We start from the raw sequence: 13575 nt of genomic DNA on the forward strand, positions 1-13575 counted from the left end.
CTGCAACTTAAAACACCCATTTTGGAAATTTCCCCTATAAAAAACACTCTTAACTTAAGAAAGTTTGTGAAAACATGGTCCTCTCAAATTTGATCCAAGAGAGAATAAAAAAAATAAGCTTAAAATAAATGTTAGAAAGATACAGAAATTCAACTGTCCTTTTTCTGAAATCTCTTAGCTTTTCAGACCAATTATTCTGAATTACACATATTTACAAAAATATGTGTAGTTTTAATTTCAAACCTTAGTTAAAGGAATGTTATTAGTAACTCGTGCATATCAATATAGATATTTTGTAATTAAAAACATAAAAAAAAATATAGTTACATAAATGTTTTGCATTTGTAAACAGGAGTCAGAAACATAGTTGATTTAATCAGAAAATGAAACTAATAGGTAAAAGGAAACAGTACATGACAGTAAATCAGATTTTGACCATTTTTACAGTTTTGAAAATCTAACATCTGCAGATAAGGAGAAATTAAAATCAAAGTTAAAATGCTTAAGTCTCCCCTGAACATGACATGCTGTTTAAAATTATTTTAATTCTAAAAGATTTCCCATTACTTTAGAACTACAGAGCTGTACACAGGAATTTGTGTAACACCTCCCCTCAGTTTTAACTACTTTTGAAGCACTGCTACGAAAAAGACTAAAAAGCGATAGTATGTTGAACAATTCAACATTTCATCAATTAGGAGAGGAAGCCTTCCCCAACTAGTACATCAATAACCTTGAAGCTACTGTGCAATAGCTAGCTTTTATATAGTGCTTTCCATCAATAGGTCTTCTGTATAAAAGAGGAATGGAGTAACAGATGCATAGAAATGAAGTGACTTGCTCAAGCTCATACAGCTGGTCAAAAAGCCCAAGAATCCTGAGTCCTGGTCCAATACCTGATCCTTTATGCAGAAAAAAACCCGGAACTTTGAGTGGGTGAAAAAAAGGAACTTTGGAAGGAGGTTAAGCAGTATAATTTCAGACACAAGTAAACCCTTTGACCAAGTACATGCTTGTATGCCAGCCTGTTTACTCAAAAGTGACATTCTTATGCACACCCAGGAATATGAACAAAAACATGGTAAGGAGATTTTGGGAGAGAAAAAAAAAAAGCACCACTATGTGACACCTAGAAGCGTTTATTTTATGCAACAAACTTAAATATGATCATGTGTACGTAAAAGTGTACACTGTATCTATGCTGAACAATGCCAGGGAACATAATATTGATGCAACAGTCTTCTAAAATAAACGTTAAAGATGAGCCTGGACAGGAAGACAAAATGCAAAACAGACTTACTTCCAATCAGCACAATGCTTAAAATTGAGAGCAATCCTAAACATTTCCAACTTTCCTTACAAAGCTGCCAAAGTCCAACTGTTCTTAAAAATTGACTTTTTTACATCAATAATAAAAATCTGGTGACAAACATTATAAAATCAAATGCTGGACTGTCTTTACTCCTTTAAAATTTAGAATATTTCAACAGAACCGCTGGAGTAAAAACACTTAAAAGTGATATATGTTTTTATAAAACAAACATCAATATGTACATTTATTGCAAATTATATTAAACTAAAATGGAGGGAAAGTTAAAAAAAATGAAATGTCTACTTGCAAATCAATAATAATTTTAAGTGATTATTTTCCCACTCTGATAAAAATCAGAAAGCAACATTTATAAAATTGCCACCACATGACTTTTCATAGCAGGGAACTGAAATCTGTACATCTTATTTTTGCAGAAAAGTAGGCAGGCGGAAAGAATTATACATAAAACAGTCTCCAAAAGTAAAGCAAAGAAATATTTTATGTGATTTTCCTCTAGTCTCATTTTAAATCCATTCAGTAGACTCCTACTTTCTCTTGTAAATCGTGGGGAAACCTGGCTCTAGGATCATGGATTTTCAATGTCAGTGTAAGGACCTCTTCTGACTTTCTTTAAAAAAATGCAGCATGAAAATTAATGATGTAAATACACTTTTAAACTCCAGATAGCAGGAACTGGAACCAAGTGTTAAGCAATTTGCTTAATTATTGACTTTTCATAAAAAAGTCTCTGGGGAAATAAGTACAGATGCTTTTAGCCTCTTTCTCAAGAGTTTCTGCTTTACATTTCCATTGAGAAGGATTAATTTCATATGAAAGGGAAGCATAGTTTTCCTTTCTGTTTTCAGAGCTGAAAGCTGTGTGTTTTGAAGTAATTTCAGTTCCTGTACAGGAAATTTTCTGAATCCTAGTTTTCGCAGAAGCTTGGAGCATGCCTTTATTTGGCCTTCATTTCCTCCCTTTTCGAGCAAGTTTTCTTTTTACCTTATTGGGGGAAAAATGGAATTCAAGTTAAATATCTAAACAAAGAAATTTCAATTCCTTCTGAACAATAAACCCCTCCCACAGTGTACATGTAAAGTTGCATCATTATTCTTTGACTTTTCACCTCTGATTTTTCCCTTCTAGCTCTATAGTTTACCTTCTAAAATAGTAACAGCACTGCTTTAATTACTACATTTTTCTACTGCAAATTTACATGTTTTAACCAAAAACTGGCTACAGAAATTGAGCAAACAATATATACAAATAATAATTGAATGGCATTGCCTCAGTCCATTTAAAGGAAACATTTTCCACTGTTATATCATATGACAGTAATATGGGAGAATGGAGACACTAAATTATAATATAGGATTTAATTATTCTGTTTTTAAAAAGTAGTAAGTCAGCAATTAATTGTTTTTAACGCCTGCAAATAAGTTTCATAGTTATAAGCAAATGTATATATTACGTTTCACACTTTTGTTACAGGTATTTTTATAGAAAGAGAAGGGGGTTCTTTGCCTCGCTATCACATAAACTACAATAAAATATGAAATAGCCCTGTATACGCTGCCTGATGCACCTTAAGGAAGCCTCCCTCTGCTAGCTCTGCATCCTCAGTGTCTTCCTGGCTGCTCCCACAGGCTTTAAAATGATCCATATAATTTGGGGAATATCCTGGACTTGATTCTATCTCCAACAGTGAATCTCCATCACTTCCCAGAACCTGGCTTCTGAAAAATGTTAAAACACTTCACAATAGTTCAGCTATTAAATACTGCCAATGAAACTATCTAATAATGTTCCTTTAAGGGATTTAACATAAAAATACATACTACAGAATTTCAAGGAAAAGTGTAAAATGCATTCTTTTGAGAAAAGTATACTAATACACCACCCCCTTATGAGACTGAATTATTTATCTGTCTTTAAATTGGTGTCAAAGTAGTGCAGTGAGAGGGGCTGGGGAAGATAGTGTTTCACACAATTTGAGGTAGTTAAAAACCAGAAATCACAGTCCCTAACTTTCTAACTCTTTAATGTCCTATTTTAGTGCAGTCTTTTGGTACATTATCCAACTCTTTAGCATGTTTTAACATTTTCACACTTCGCATGCTTTCACATTTAAAAACATCATCACAGATGCGTTAAGCCAATTCCTTGAAGTGAATTTTTGTGCATTTTGTGTTTCAAATATAAAGCACGCTGAAGAAATGGATCAAATCAAGGAGCATGTACAGAAAATGAAAAAGTACCAGGTAAAAATCCTGCAGTTTCAGATTCTGTTATCAAAGCTGATAGTTTCATGACACATGTGGATTAAACAAACAGGAAAAATCAAATTTGAAACAAATTTTAATAATTTTGAATTCACCAAGTATTTAGTGAATTTTTCATGTTTATTACCCAATGTACACAAGCAGGAACTGAACTCTTATTTCATGTGCATCTGCGCTAGTGAACAGCATAAAAAAAAATCTCAAATCCAACACTATTCACTCTTTGATAGTGTGATGGTGATGTCCTTAGCAAGGGGGACCGTGAACCACACCTAAGAAATGTGCATTCATTGCTCTGGAACTTGTTCTCAGTGCATGTATGTTCTTCCGGCCCCTGGCAGATGTTGAAACAATTGTGCAATGGGATCCAATCCCAACATGGGCATGGCAGGATGTGTGTTTGGGATTGGTCCCTGGCTCCAACAATCATGTCATTATTTTAATGGGAACCTTTCAAACTAATTGGTGTTAGCAGGACTCCTGTTGAAGGGAGACCAGGGGTTTCCTTTGTCAGGGAATTTTACTCTCCTCCATGCCTGTCAGCCTAGCTGAGCACAGAAAAGGCTAGTAGGTTGACTGCCTGGCCTCACAGCTCCCTTGGGAGCTACAGACCAAGGCACCATTCACATGCCAGGTCAGGGTGAGACCCTGTTGCTCACCCTGACCTAGCACTTCAATATACCTTGTTCTGCAAACCCTGGCAAAGCTGCAGGGCCGGTCGGGGCACAGAGAGTCCTGCGGCTCCCTGTGCCTCGGTACCCTGAAAACCATGAGGTGCAGCCCCATGCAAAACCGCACCTCAGTTAGTTAGTAAGCATGCTAACACGGGAGAGCCCATCAGCTGACGGGTTCCCAATCTGCACCTAATGCCATGAGGTGTATGTAGTCCCATGCTGCAGGCATCATGCTACACGGTGAGGCTACTTTGCCACATGTTCAATTAAAGATGCTATGGAAACCAGCCACAGAAGTGTTTCACATATTTTATAAAACATTTTTGTTGCTGGTGGCTTGTTTGTCACACCATTAATTCCCTAAGTGTGTGGTTTGGTTACTATTTATAGCATGATTAACAGGTTAACTGCAGTCTAAGTGTAACATCTGCCAGGGCCCTAAGAAAAATACTTCACATTGTAACATGCTGGGTCATAGTATGTGCTATAGGAAAATGCATGTGTTTACATGCTTCTTGAATGTATCACATTTTAAAAGTTCAGAATATTTTTTGGACCAGGAAAGATGTTTTTATTTTTGGATTTATTTATTTTTTTTACCTTTGTAGATCAATTTGTCTTTGTGCTGGTGCTGGTTTTTTTGCTATGTCTTGCTGTTTTGGAGCTTTGGCGTTGCTTGCCTCTAAACCGCCTGGACCTTCTTGGCTGCCTGCTGCTCTTTTCCTTCCCCTGCCAGGCGGTTTATTTGCTTCATCATTTTTTGCTGTGGTGCCCTGAGATTCAGATTTGGGTGGACGCCCTCTCCTGGGTTTAGGAGGAGCTGCTGGTCCTGTTTCATCTACTTTTTCTTCTGGTTTTTGATGAATATTCTCTGTTCCAGATGCTGCAGCTGTTCTTTTTTTACCACGTTCTGTGCTGTTTCCTTGCATAGCCTGATCAGAATTAATTTCCTAGAAAATAAAATCAGTTCCCCTGAAGTATAAAACAATAACCCACAAAGACAAGTTGGGACTGTTACCTACTTCAGTCACAAGTATGAGTTTCTGAAGCACAATAAAACAATCTGTCCAAAGAACACAATTACCACAGATTTAGTTTCAGCAAAATTCATACCAAAGTGATATTTTGGGCATACTTTGTTTAAAGCTTAATACAATAGAGTCATGGAACTGTTAATGTCTGATACAATGCATATTTTTCCCACTAGCTGCAATGTTTGAAAGTATTTAAGATCATGGCAAGACTAATACCCGCACATTCCTTTATATTTCTAAGCAAGCAGTTCTCCTTCATGGTCTCTTTTCATATCCACAGAAGATCTACTTGAGCAGCCACAAATCCATCCCAGGATTAAGAAAATGGAGTTCCAGCAGGACTCTACAAGCGCTGCCCCATAGATCATGGCAGGGGGATGAAGCATGGCTGGAGTCCCAGGCCAGCAGGGGACACTGTGGAGGAAGGGACTGAGAAGAGAGCAAGGGCAGAAGAGCGGGACCCACTCATTGTTGCTATTGTCCCCAGCTGAGCACAGCACCCAACAGAGCTGCACCCTGCAGCCTGAGTCTGGAGTGGGACAGGAGTGGCCCTGTGCCTGGTATCAGCTCCACCTGGGACAGCAGAGTACAGCAGCAGTGGCTGGCAGGTCCCTCCTTCCTGAACCTGGTCCCAGACCAGCCCCCTGGAGTCCCCTGTTGGCCCAGGGTCTCCAGCTACTGGAAGCAGCTATGCAAGACCGGGCTCAGCTGGGAACAGTGGTGGTAGTAAGCAGGTCCTTCTTTCTTGCCTGTTTCCTGCTTGGCCCCATTAGGTGTCCTGCACTGGCCCGGCAGGGGGCTTCTGCTGCAAGGGGGGAGGTGGACTGTGTGGTGGCAGGCAGGTCCCTTCTTTCTACCCCTGCTCCCTGCTGCCCCTCTCCCTCCTTTCCCCTGCTGTCCAGGAGCAGAGGCAGCAAGAGGGAAACTGCCTGCCACTGCTGGTGTCTTAGCTGAGCCTGGCACCTCCCAGAGCTACTCCCAGCAGCCTCCAGCTACAGCTGGCAGGAACAGCCCTGGGGTGCACCCTACCTCCTGTTCCCAGGTCAGTCAGAGACAGTGGCAGTGACAGGTGGGTTCACCCTTTCTGCACCTGCTCCCTGCCTGGACCTCCTGAGTGTCCCCTGATAGCCAAGAGCTCCAGCAGCACCTTGATGGTCCAACCTCAGCGACAGTGGTTTTACCTGACATGGCTTGAGGTCCCAGCACTCCAACTGCTGTAGCTGGGTACAGGCTCCCCATTCCCTGGTTGAGAACCCTGCCTGGCATGGGCTTTTTGGGTCCTCCTGACTGGCAACTCTCCAAACTGGCTGGAGCTCATGCCCCATTCATAGAGTCATAGAAAATCAGGGCTATAAGGGACCTCCAAAAGTCATTTAGTCCAACTCCCTGCCTGAGACGGGATCATCTCTATCCAAACCATCCTATACAACCATAATCTAAACCAGGGGTGGGCAATTATTTTGGATGGAGCGGAGGGCTACTTACTGAGTTTTAGCAAGCTGTTGAGGGCCCCATGGGTAGCCCTGCCCCCTGGTCACCACCTTGGGACTGGAAGCCCTGCCCCCTAACCTTTGCCACCAGAAGTCCCTCTCCTTGCCCCCAGAAGAACTCCTTTCAGCAAGGGGTTTTGCCATCTTGGAACCAAAAAAATACCAAATTATATTCTAAAAAGTGAACATCTACAACATTCATTAATATGATTAAAAAAATAATTTTGCCCTGGTTTACATGCATTTGTGTAGTGCACATAGAAGTGATTGTACAATAGCTTAAAATGAAGTCTTATGCTTGTATAATATAGGGTGGGTGGGTATAGGTTTGTTGGGGGCTGCGGGTACGTGGGATGAGGGAGCATGTGGGTATGTGTGTGCATATGCGGGGTATGGGTGGGTATGAAGTTTGTGGAAGGCTGTGTGGGGGGAGGGTGGCTGGTGTGCAAGAGGGGGTGTGGGTGGTCTGCGTGTATGGTGTGGGTGCATGTGGGACTCCCCCTACGAACACGCACACACACACACACACTGCCCCTACCTTTGCGTGTATGCATACGTCTGTACCAGCAGGGCCCAGTGCTGCCCAGTTTGGCCACGCAACTGGGAGCCACTGGAACAGGGCAGGGGCAGGAAACGGAGAAATGGCTGGGGGTGGGCAGGGCTGGGCTCCTGCCTTCTGCTGTCAGCTCCCCCTGGGTCCTACTGCCCCTGGCTCCTGTCCTCTTTGACAGGCAGCCAGCAGCAGATAAATATTTTCTAAAATTTTTAGGGGTACCACAGGCCGGATAGAATGGCATGGGCCGTATTTTGCCCATCCCTAATCTAAACTCTACATCAGACTACCCTCAAACCTGACACGAGATCTAACACCCTTACCTGCTACTGGTAAATCAGAGGAACCACGACAGCCAATGCCCTGCTTCTATAAAACGTTATTGATCTATACTTATGAGGGCCCAGGTAGAGGACCATGCCCCTTGATACAGAGTAAGGCAAAGCTCCCCATGGTCCATACCAATCTAATTATGGGGTAAAATTCCTTCCTGAACTCAAATACAGCAATGGGTTTAACTTTGAGCAGAGGAGCAGGAGTCAGACCTTGTAGCCAAGAACTTCTGCCTTTGCTTCTAGCAGCAGAATTGGCACATGGCCATAGGTGGTGGAAGGCCGGGGCAAACGGGGCTTAGCCCCCCGCCCCCCAAATGCAGGACAGCTGTAGCAGCAGAGGGCCACAGGGCAGCCCAGCTGCCAGCTCCAGGCAGCTGCAGCAGGGGTGGGGGAAGGGTGCACACAGACACAGATATGCAATTGCAGCAGCCCAGCAGCATGTAGAACACTGCCCACCACAGCAAGTAAGTCTGTCATGGGGAAGGGGGGCATGGGGGGTGGCAGATCAAGGCCCCCCTGGTGAAGGAGAGAGTGGGGCAAAGGCAGGGCCAGGGCTGAATGAGGCCCCAGGGCCGTGGGATGCCTGGAGCCAGGGTGGCTCATCCACGGGTATGGGGAGGCTCCCACCACTGCATGCACCCTGGTGGAGGCCTGGGGGGTATGTGACCCTTGGATCTGTGTGCATTATGGAGGTGGGCTGCTGCTGCAGGTTGGGCTGTTCTCTGCTGCTGCTGCCGCCCCGGGAGCAGCACAACAGCTCATCCCTGCCAGTTAGTGTGTGGCAGGCACATGGTGTTGCACTGCTCCTGGGGCAGTGGCAGCGGGGCACAGAGCCCAGCCTGCAGCGGCAGCCTGCCTCTTCCTCATGAACAAATCCAGGGAGCATGTGCCTCCCAGGCCTCTGCCAGGGTGCGCACAGCAGTGGGAGACTCCCTATGGGGGTCCCATTCACCCTAACCCCTACCCCACCCCCTCCCTCACCACAGGGGTCTTGATCTGTCCCCCCCCCCCCCCAAAATGCCCCTTCCCCATGACAGACTTATCTGCTGGACAGGGAGGTATGTGCATGCAGGTGCAAGTGCACACAGGCCCAGCCACCCCAAATAATATTTCTTTCCTCCACCTATTGGCACACCCTTGTTAAAGTCCTCCGCCATAGCTGTAGCCAATGCCCAATGACTCAGGGGAGGCTTAAAAACTTCCTGAGACATATAGCAGAGAGAAAAGGGGGAACAACCAGCAAAGCCCAGAAGCATGGGAAATACCCACGGTAGAAAACAGGCATAGTTGCACTTAGATCATCCCCATCCAACCTTTTCTTGAACACCTCCAGAGATGGAAAGTCCTCAACTTCCCTAGACAGTCTATTCTACTACCTCACTATTCTCACAGTGAAGACATTTTACCAGATAGCCAATCTAAATTTACTTTGTTGCAACTTTAAGCCATTGGTTTATATCCTCCTCTCTGCAGCAAGAGAGAAAAGCAGCAGCAGCTGTAGCATGCAGAGACCAAGCTGTGTCAGGTAACCCCACCACTGTCACTGGGGCTCTCTGATAGTCAGCAACTATTCCTACACCTACCCTGCTCTGCTCAGGTAGTGGAAGGAGATCTCTACATCTCTGTCTGGCCAGCACTGAGTCAGAGAGGGCCTGAGACACCTGCACTCCCTCACAGCCACGCACACCAGTGGGGAGCTGGGCCTTTCTTCTCTACACCAGGAATCAAAGCGGGATGCAACTGCATTACCAGACACCCCTGAATGGATCTGATCATTATGTAACTGCCAATATACTGTTTTGTATCTCCTTGTTCATGCAGTACAAGTGATTGATTCATTACTCTATGCCTGAGATAAAAGGACATAATTACAGAGCAGGTACCAGAACTTAAAATGCTATCAAAAATAAGGAAGAATTTCATAGTCAAGTTCATAATTCTGACATCATTTCCTTACTTTCCAGGAAGTAATTTAGAATTCATATAATGTTTTTGTAAACCTCTGCCAAAACAAGTGTTGTGGCTGTACATGCTAATTCATCTAAGTAAGTTGCAAATACATTACACAAATATGATTAGCAGGAAGTCTGTTGTTCATCAGTAGTATCTCTCGAAGTCCTTCAAGAAATGGCATTATTAAAAAGCTATACTATACTACTGCTGCTTTGAGAAAACACTTGAATCAATCTAAAACAGGGGTGGGCAATTATTTGGGCTGGAAGGCCACTTAAGCAGTGGTCTGCCCCCCGTGCACGAGCTGGGTGGAGGCAAATAGAATCCCTTGGCAGGCTGGATTTGACCCACAGGCCATATTTAGCCCATCCCAATCTAAAATCAGCTTCAAGTATTTTTGAACTAGACCAAATCTGGCTGTTTCACTGATGTTACTTTTATATTAATTTGGAATCACAAATCCTTTATCAATGTTACTATTTTATTGGATCTTATCATGCTATAGTAAATTAAATATTTTCCAGGTATTACCCTGATAGACCAAAACAGTTAGTATTTCTCCATTAGCACCCCCCCACCCTTCAACAGGTTGAACTATTTTTAAACTTTTTGTTTAGCTATATTACATTTTAAAGGCATCTATTGACACAGCACCAGCACAACTCGCTATTTTAAACATCTATTAAAACCATGCACTAAGTCATGTGTTGTGTTTGAAACTAGGCTACTCTTGCTAGATATCCTATAATAATTTTTAAAATGGGTAAGCAAACTATATAGTAAAATGATCTTTCTAATTTTTTTCTATTTCTTTCAGACAGACTTAAGGCATTTAAAATTGATATTAATGGAAAAGATCTACCTAAATCCCCTATAGCTTCAAGAATCTCAACTAAAGGCATTTCAAAGAGCAAGAATACCATTTTTTGAAACTGTCATTTTCCAAAATGCCTCATCTAATTCTCTCAAATTTTTCAGAAAAATTCCACTCTGGGAAAAACTCTCACCTGTGAAATTTCAGAAATTACACTTTGCACTATCTTAGTCTGAGGTGGTAGAGGACTGGATATCACAGCTAGTCTTAAAGAGGTCTAGGTAAAGAAAATTAGCAGTAGAAGAGCAGTGCCACCATTCCCCTACTGACAAGTTTCCAGACCCATGGGGGCCTCTGCAAGCTGCATGACACAGCACTAGCATCCAGATCTGACCTGTGGGCCAGGGGTTGAGTGGTCCTGGTTGAAATCATATTTTGTGTGGCTCTCAATCCAAGTGAGATGCACATAAATGTAATAGTGAAAATAACACTTCTTACTACTTAGCTTGTGATATTCTGCCTACCTACCTCTCCTCACAAGACATTGGCTTTAGCCAAGGATACAGGATCAGCCTTCACTTTAAACAACACTAAGGTTGTGAAACACTGAAAAAAAGACAGGAAATGTAGTTTTTCTTCCATTTAGAATAATAGAAAATTAGGGTTGGAAGGGATCTCAGGAGGTCATCTAGTCCAGTGGTTCTCAACCTTTTTTGTACCAGGACCCATTTGTAAATATTGATGGCCAGTCTTGACTCAAGTGTCCCTCATTCCTGACCCGCTGCCCCCCACCCCCAGGCCCCAGCCTCCCAGTGTGTGGGGCAAGGGGTGGGTGAGGCCCCCTTGCCCCACATGCACCCGCTGTGTGTGGGGCATGGGGGGCTCCAAGCAACCACAAGCAGCCCCTTGCAAGCTGGAACCCTTAAGAGCCTGCAAGGGAAAACCCATAGTTTCCTGTTTTTCTCCTTTAAAGGATAATCCATTTTTAAAGTTTGTTCATGACCCACTCATATATTCTTGCAACCCACTTCTGGGTCGCAACCTACAGGTTGAGAAACACTGATCTAGTCCAACCCCCTGGTCAAGGCAGGACCACCCTCAACTAGATCATCCCAGCCAAAGCTTTGTCTAGCTGGGTCTTAAAAACCTCCAAGGATGGAGATTCCACCACCTCTCTGGGTAACCTGTTCTAGTGCTTTACTACCCTCCTAGTGAGAAAATTCTTCCTAATATCTCAACTAAACTTCCCTTGCTGCAACTTGAGACCATTGCTCCTTGTTCTGTCATCTGCCACCACTGGGAACAGTCTAGCTCCATCCTTTCAAACCTCCTTCAGGTACTTGAAGGCTTCCATTAAATCCCCTCTCAGGCTTCTCTTTTCTAGACTAAATAAGCCCAGTCTTTCCTCATAAGTCATGTCCCCCAGCCCCCTCACCATTTTTGCTGCCCTCCGCTGGACCCTCTCCAACTTAGTATTTTATAACATAAGGAGTAACTCTCTCAAGTAGTCCATACTGCTTTTGAACACATGGTATATATTCTTTTGTTTGATAAAGATCCTTAGCACTTCTGATAATAAGGTGGGGGTTTTTTTACAAAGAAAATGATATGACTGAATAAAATGTGATGAGGCCTTACTAGTTCCCTTAAAGAACAGTTAGGAAACACTGGAATATACTATATAAATACATGTATCAGATTAACTACAAAGTTAAGATTCACTTACAAAAACATGAAATTTACCTTGTTCTTTACAGTTTCAGTTTTTGCTGGTGTGACCGAAATAATCCGCACTGGGTTTTCATCATTTTCACTGACCCCTGTTTCTGATATGTCTGAACTCTGTTCTCTGTTACAAGAATTAAAGAAATATGTGTAACTAGTTTTTTCTTTATGATAAACATAACAAAAAGGATGTGGCCTAAAGCAAGAAAATGTATCTATGTTCATTTTCATATCTCCTTTCTCAAAATGGTTCAGATATGCAAGTGTTGACTTGAATTGAAGTCCAATATCAATAATAGGAGATAGGAACAAATCTATTGACCAGGACCAGTAACTCGCAGATTACTGATTACAAAGGGATTAAGTCCCACAAATCCTCCAGTAAAAACATTTAGAATCATTATTGTGAATTCCAGGACCAGGCAACCTTTGCCTCAGATGAAGGCAACATTCTAAACAGATGCAGAAGAAAACTTAATGAACCAAAAGCCTGTACTCAATTTTTTTCCTTTAACTCTTTATCATCTCAAGTTCATTCACTCAAAAATTAAATCTCAACTGTAAAATTCTGAAGCGCAGGTGCTTTCTAGTTTAAAAAATGAAGCCTCCTTCTGTTCAACATCATAAACAGCATTTACTCATTTCATTTTAGTCCTGTATCACATTCCAGTCCTTTTAAATTTACTTAATCTGCTATTAGTTATTTGTTTTAATGAGGCAGAATTATATTTAAAAATAATATCACTTTATTCTTTAAGCAATAAAATTAATCCTGTCCTACATACCATACATACATTTGGTTGCAAAGTTTAACTGCCTAAAAGCATTCTTGTTAATGGTTATCATGTGTAATAAATATGGATGCTGACAGACATGAGTAAAAAAACCCCAAACACTGCATTTTACTGGAAGAGGCAGCACATTAGTTCAACCCAGATCCACAGCATGTGTATAGATTGGGCACTTCAGTGGGGCTTATTTGGCTCTTATCTAACAGTTGATTCATTCAGCTATTAGATAAAAGTGCCAAAAAAGTTCTGATGAAGTGCCCGATCTCTACAGACATTGGGCGAACCAGGTCAAACTAGCGCAATTGCCTCTTCTGGGCATGTGCTGGGCTTGGTGCGGAGGCACTCCAAGGCAAACCTTTTTTTTTTTTTTTTTTAACATCTGTAAACAGCCTATATTTTCATTTATAAAGGCTTTGATTCCAAGGTCAGGGACATAGTACAAGATTCTAAGTAGATAAATGAGGTGCCTTTGTGTTTAGTGTAGGCATGCAGTGCAGTTCCACTTGGCTAAAGTGGTGGTGCTAGTGGGGTGAACAGAATAAAAGCATAACAAGCTAACTGCTTAATTATTAATAATGTAATTGTAATATGTATAATATTGAGATATACATA

General features: G+C 42.3%; 1 protein-coding gene across 3 annotated transcripts in view; it reads right to left on the reverse strand.

Moving 5' to 3' along the window:
* Positions 1–1123: 1123 nt before the first annotated feature.
* PDS5A (PDS5 cohesin associated factor A) overlaps positions 1124–13575 on the reverse strand; it is a 128617-nt gene continuing 116165 nt past the window's right edge. For 2 of the 3 annotated variants that reach the window (XM_006258476.4, XM_059721644.1), the window contains exons 31-34: positions 12191–12296; positions 4869–5218; positions 2898–3048; positions 1124–2314 (exon numbers count right to left, since the gene is read on the reverse strand). In XM_006258476.4, the coding sequence (XP_006258538.1) occupies positions 2279–2314; positions 2898–3048; positions 4869–5218; positions 12191–12296 (643 nt within the window). In that variant the 3' untranslated portion in view covers positions 1124–2278. The remainder of the gene's footprint in view (positions 2315–2897; positions 3049–4868; positions 5219–12190; positions 12297–13575) is intronic. The other variant, XM_006258477.4, reaches the window with a different exon arrangement.

Source organism: Alligator mississippiensis, chromosome 2 (genome assembly GCF_030867095.1).
Source record: "Alligator mississippiensis isolate rAllMis1 chromosome 2, rAllMis1, whole genome shotgun sequence".
Taxonomy (NCBI): Eukaryota; Metazoa; Chordata; order Crocodylia; family Alligatoridae; genus Alligator; species Alligator mississippiensis.